This window comes from Danio rerio, chromosome 12 (assembly GCF_049306965.1).
Source record: "Danio rerio strain Tuebingen ecotype United States chromosome 12, GRCz12tu, whole genome shotgun sequence".
NCBI classification, from domain to species: Eukaryota; Metazoa; Chordata; class Actinopteri; order Cypriniformes; family Danionidae; genus Danio; species Danio rerio.
In genome coordinates this window covers 37508440-37515000 of record NC_133187.1, presented here as the reverse complement: position 1 = coordinate 37515000, position 6561 = coordinate 37508440, and the positions used below count along the sequence as shown (strand labels likewise).

Here is a 6561-nt window from a genome sequence, read left to right as displayed (position 1 = left end):
ATATAAGTTTATACTTTTCCGCTTTATTAATAATAAATGATACATTTCAGTTTTTGATTAGTTTTTGAGTTAAATGTTTTTTATGTTAAATTACATATAATGATTTCTACTTAACATTTTTAGAGCTTGACAACTAGAATGTTATATTTGAATGATTAGTTTTAATAGATTTTAAGCTTTTAAATATTTCAATAAAATTCACATTGAATTTTTCATTTAACAAAATAAAATGAGAAATGTAAAACATTACAATGTGACTGTCAAATGAAGAAATAGTTTGTGACAGTTTTTGCAAGCTCCTTCAATAGCCAGGTTTTCTTTTGGGATTTTTAAATTTATTTTATGAATATTTTTTCATAGATTTTTTTGATTCAGCTTTTTAACTCCAATAATTATGTTGACAACATTATTTGTATGGAAAAATGCAAAAGAGGTACCCAGTTGGACCCCAGTCAGTGTATAGCTCAGTGTATATAAGGGGTCCTTTCACATTGTGAGAAGTAAAATGTACCTTCTGATACTCAATGGCATCATGTGTTTCATCCATGATTTTCTCCACCTCCTCTATAGACAGCACCTGGTTACAAAAAAAACGTTAAGTGAAGTGAAATTTACCAGTACATTGTACTAAACGTGATGAAGTATAACTCATTTCTCATTACATACCTCATGCATTTTCTTTAGGCAATCATTGCCAACTTTCAATCCTTCAATAACTTTCATCTCTATTTGTGCAAATTCAATATCTTGTACCTGTAAAAACCAAAATAAAGAAATACAATAAATGCTGCAGTCTTGTCAACATGTGTCATTCATCATGTCCTCAGCATAAAATGCTTTATTTACCATTCGCTCCAGGTTACTAATTTGATTTTCTGTCTTTTCCAGTAACTGATCCTGGTAGCGTTTCTTCTTCAGGAGTAGGAGTGCTTTACTATACACACAAAACATTAGAAGGTAGTTTTTATGAAAAGCTTGACCTTCTAGTTCTACAAGTCACAGTAAGTCATACATGACTGTACTCACTCTTTCTTGCCATCTTTCAGTAACTGTTTGGCCAGTTGTCGCTCCTTGTCCATCTGAAGCGTGATCCTCTTCTGATACTGCTTCAGTTTATCTCTCTGCTGTTTCAGTTGCTGCTCACACACATAAATAAGTGACACATTTAATATTAATATTAAAAATGAGAGGTATATGTAGACTAACGGTCCTTTAGGTGCGTTTCCTGAAGATATACAAATTTAAACACATAAACATATTAAGATAATATAACACCCGAGTTTTACATATACAAGTTCTCTAATCATAATGATTAGCCAGTTAGCAGTTTTCAAACACACCAGCACAGCTCTGTCTTGCTCGGTCACCCGAGTTGCTTTCTTTTTCCCGAAAAGATTTCCCATGTCGATGCCGCATCCCCGCCACTATCTGTCCAGACAGGGGTGGTGTTTCTAAAATTCGGAAAATGTTAAATCCACAGGCCTCGATACTGTCAGTCCATAACAGAAACACTAAAGTCTGAGGTGTGGAGAAGAAAACAGCTACCCAGCCTACCGGAAGATACGTACTTCAAAATAAAAGCCACTGATGTATGTATGTGTGCTCGTCAACACGGTCAATATTACTTTGTAAGATAATTCCGATTTGACTATTTATTGAATTACTGGTTTTAAGACTATTTTTTTATTTTTTATTATTATCAAATTATTTTGCTGATTTATTCATTCAACATCATCGTTGTTTTTATGGTTATTAATATTAATAATAGTCAGTATTTTTGTAATTATGTACAAACGTAGTACAAGAATGCACATTTCACAACAATTATGAACAAATAAAACCAAAAAATTAAATCCACAAATTTCTGCTTAAATAAAACAATAATTTAATGTGTGTGTGTGTGTGTGTATGTATGTATGTATGTGTGTGTGTGTGTATATATATATATATATATATATATATATATATATATATATATGTATATATATATATATATATATATATCCTACAAATTCCTGCATAAATAAATATATAAACAGTGTCAGCAGATTAATAAATACATTACACAGATGTTGGGAGAAAAATTGAATATATATTTTTACATTTTTTGGTGCTGTGTATTATTCTGGGATGCAACAGAACATGGAGACTGCAGAAGAATATGAAGACTGACTGATGCGGGCTAAAAAGTTTGGTAACCCCTGATCTATACCACTGGCCCAACTGGGCCATTAAAACATCCTTTGCATGTAGTCCTGTATAAGACTGAATTTAATTCACTGTTTTAAAAAAAGACTTAAAAAAGTATTTTTTTTAATTTTTTACATCAAAACGAGTAGACTAAAAAGTACTAAATATTAAGCCAAAAATATAAAACCTAATTATGTATACACTATTTTTATAAAAGAATATGTGCAATATTAATAAAACATCTGCAGAGATGTTCTGATGTAAACTATGGATAATTTTTTTTTTTTATAATTTTATTTTATGTATTTATTTATTTATTTTTTGCTGTTTGTACTGTAATTTGTTGCCAGATCATGCACTGCATAGGACAAAGATAAAACCAAAGCAAAAGTAGAAATCTGAACATAGGAAAATTTCCTTTCAGATGCACCTTCATTAGACAAAGTAAATATTGACCTGGGATCAATTTACCAACTATAGATTTAGAAAAAAAAGTCTAATGGAAATGTATAGAAAAGTGCATTGTGACTAAATATTATGACAACTTGTTCAACTTCTTTTATAAATATATATAACTTGACATTAACTTTTTTTCCTCACCACCCACTGGCCATTTTCACAAGACAAAATTTTGTTGTTGGAAACTGTATTTTATATACTTAAATTTGATATTTGCATGCTAAAAGTATCTGAATGGGAGACATTTTACTTGTTTTGGGTCATTAAAATAACTCTGACTTCCAATATTATGATATAGCTTATATCTGCTGTATTCAACCTAAAACCTATAATAATTTGACATAAAACCAAAACAATGCCCATTCTTTTCTTAGGACATTTTTATTAAGCAAGTATTTGAATATCAGTAAGTTTATGACATGTTAAATATATAGTATATTCTGCTGGTTTTAAACATACTGAATAATACTAAATACAGTTATGTAACAACCATACATTTACCATTAGGACATCTTTGATTAACTTTTGTATTACCTGCACAAATGTTGACTAATGAAGGTACATTTATAACAACTATTTATTTGTTGGACTACTTTACTGTCAAAACATGTTGCGTTCAAATGCATTCAGCAGACTTATATGACAGTGAATTGCTGAAGAGGACAAATAAAACACGAGACAGGTGTTAAGAAAGAGTATAGTTTATTTTGTTTGATCTGCAAACTTATCTAAACAAGAAAAACTTTCAGAAAACAGCACGGAAACATTATAATGCGCGCGCTCATGAATATAACCCGCGGTTGTCTTCAATAGTTCTTCTTTGCTGAACAACTCTGCTGAAAAACAAAACAAAACATTACAACAGCCAGACATAGAGTTAAAACATTAACAAACAGTTGCCATGGTCTCTTTTTTCAAACTATAGTAAACTAAAGTTTGAAACTATCGTTTAAAATAGATGATGAGTGGGCCCCGCTGCTCCCACCTACCATAACCCTCGCAGCGGGGTCCCACTACCTGCCTCCCGTGTTTCCCTGAGGGTCCTCGGGGCTTGTATTTCTCTGCCTAGAATTCACAAGCCGCGTTTAAGTACGCAAACCACAAGGAACTACAGCACACAGACGGGCCCGACTGAAGCTTTACGAAGCGGACTTCGTGAGATTGGCGTGGCTCCACTTGTACTGTCAAGTATTGAAGTTGAACTCACCTTGGTCAAGTACAAACAGCAACACCGAGCGACCTGACAACACTGAGAGAACCGACGAGCTTTATAGGAATGCATATGCAAATGATCTCATGGCGACGTCACTGCTGTGAGTCTCGTTGTCATGGTGAGAGCTGAATAGAGCACACCTCATTGGAGCACACAGGCTCGGGAATCTACGTCATGGCGGGTTGCGGTTGGCTATGGGCAAAAACATATTAAATCTTTTGAATCTATATTTTTACATTTTTGACAGAGGAGTATATGTAAGACAGATGCGGGACATTAGAACAGAAAGTGAGCCCGGCTAGGAAAACAATACACTGCTCTGACCAACTCTTAGTGGTGTTAAGCTTCTTATTATGTAAGAACGCCATCTAGCGGTCACATAACCTAATAGCATGTTACTTGCTACCCACGGCCAAAAGGTCAAGCATTTGTCCTTTTGATTATTTGATGTAATTTAATATTAGATAATATATTTATTATATAGTTAATATATTTATATTTAATATATATTCTTGTCACGTCTGTGTTTTTAAGCCAGTTTGCTTACTTCATTTGTTGTATTATTCTGATCAGATATCCGATCGCTCAAACCACTTCAGAAGGTGAATATATTTTACAGTCTATGCCAAAAGGTCCAGCATTTGTCCTTTTAATTATTTAATGTAATTTAATACTATAATTTAATAGTTAATATAATATATTTATATTCAATATATTCCAGTCACATCTATGTTTATGAGACTGTTTGGTCACTTCATCCGTTTTTTTTATGATCAGATATCCGATCGCTCAAACCACTTCAGAAGGTGATCTTGGATGCATTCCAGATGAAACTGGACAGGTCTAATCATTTTTTAGACAAAATTAATATAAATACAATGAATTATGACCTGGAAAAAATCTGACCTGCGCCTGATACACCTGTAGGGGCGCTTTTACTGAAACATGTTTACTATAAGCAACATAAAAAACATTTTACAGGGAACTTTTATTCTAAATCTTGGACCTTATTTCTGAAATAAAAATGAGCAATAAAAAGGTGTGAAGCACCAGAAGCGACCATATTAAATTCATTTGAATATATTTTGGCTATTGTTGATATCCAGAAATTTTCAAATGTACTTTTAGGGGCTAGAAAAATTCTGAAGAATTCATTATTATTGTTTCATTATTATTGTTTCATTATTATTATTATTATTATTATTATTATTATTATTATTATTGTTATTGTTATTATTATTATTATTATTATTATTATTATTATTATTATTAATATTATTATTATTATTATTATTATCATTATTATTATTATTTTGTTTTTTATGGAAATTGCCAAAATGTGGACAGTTGGACAGTTGAATGTGCTGGCCAGTTTGTTTTTTGTTTAATAAATGACAGTGGGCTACAGTTTTTTATTTTAAAACTTTAATAGATTGCTATTTTTTCCTAATGATATATGATGCAATAAATTTGTATTTTAAAAATTATTCTTGTTTTAATTTTTTAATTGCAATTTTTTAGGAAATATTTTTAGTACATCAAAAAAGTGTAGTTATGATGACATCTGACTAGTTTACCCAGAAAAAAAATCACAAAAATGCAGTATTTAAATCTCATAGTTAAACAGAAACTGAGGCGTATAACTGCAAAAAGTTTCACCTTTTGAGAAAAAAAACACCCCTTTCACCAGGCTGGCTATGGGCCTAAACCGCTAAACTGAAAGTAGATTTTCCCCCTTTCACACCACTCTATTAAATATTTATATATTTATTCATGCAGGAATTTGTAGATTTAAATATAGATTTATTCATTTATTTGCATATTTGTTTATTTATTGTTTTATTTATGCTGGAATCTGTGTATATATTTATTCAGTTATTTAATTATTGTTTTATTTAGCTGGAATTTGCATATTTATATAAATGTTTATTCATTTATTTGCGTAATTTTTCATTCATTCATTCATTCATTCATTTAGTCCCTTTAATAATCTGGGATCACCACAGCAAAATAAACCACCAACTTATCTTTTATGCAGCGGATGCCCTTCCAGCTGCAACCCATCACTGGGAAACATCCATACAGACTCATTCACTCATACACGGACAATTTAGCCAACCCAATTCACCTGTACCTCATATCTTTGAATTGTGGGGGAAACCAGAGCACCCAGAGGAAACCCACGCAAACACGGAGAGAACATACAAACTCCACACAGAAATGCCAACTGACCCAGCCGGGGCTCGAACCAGTGACCTTTTAGCTGTGAGGATACAGCACTACCTACTGTGCTACTGCGACGCCCTGTATATTTTTATTTATTGTTTTATTTATGCAGGAGTTTGTGTGTATATTTATTTATTTATTTGCAAATTCATTCATTTATTTATTGTTTTCTTCATGCAGGAGTGTGTGTATATATTTATTCATTTATTTGTTTAATTGCATATTTATTTATTTATTGTTTTATTTAAGCAGGAGTTTGAGTATATAATTATTTATTTATTTATTTATTTATTTATTTGCATATTTATTTATTTAATGTTTTATTTAAGCAGGAGTTTGTGTATATATTTATTCATTTATTTATTTATTTTCATATTTATTTATTGTTTTATTTTAGCAGGAGTTTGTATATTTATTCATTTATTTGCATATTTATTTATTTATTGATTTATTCATGCAGGATTTTGTAGATT

General features: G+C 31.1%; 1 protein-coding gene and 1 long non-coding RNA gene across 3 annotated transcripts in view; both read right to left on the bottom strand.

Moving 5' to 3' along the window:
* chmp6b (charged multivesicular body protein 6b) overlaps positions 1 to 1500 on the bottom strand; it is a 7951-nt gene extending 6451 nt beyond the window's left edge. The window contains 5 exon segments of the mRNA NM_001003874.1: positions 512 to 577; positions 667 to 753; positions 847 to 934; positions 1027 to 1136; positions 1341 to 1500. Coding sequence (NP_001003874.1) covers positions 512 to 577; positions 667 to 753; positions 847 to 934; positions 1027 to 1136; positions 1341 to 1403 — 414 coding nt within the window. The 5' untranslated portion in view covers positions 1404 to 1500.
* A 1836-nt stretch (positions 1501 to 3336) lies between these two features.
* On the bottom strand, positions 3337 to 3891 carry LOC141376852 (uncharacterized). Of its 2 annotated transcripts, none has more exons than XR_012388117.1 (2): positions 3639 to 3891; positions 3337 to 3485 (listed from the first exon to the last, which is right to left on the bottom strand). It is a non-coding gene; the product is annotated as an uncharacterized lncRNA (long non-coding RNA). The 2 variants fall into 2 exon arrangements; XR_012388118.1 differs by having other exon boundaries at positions 3337 to 3482.
* Positions 3892 to 6561: the final 2670 nt, after the last annotated feature.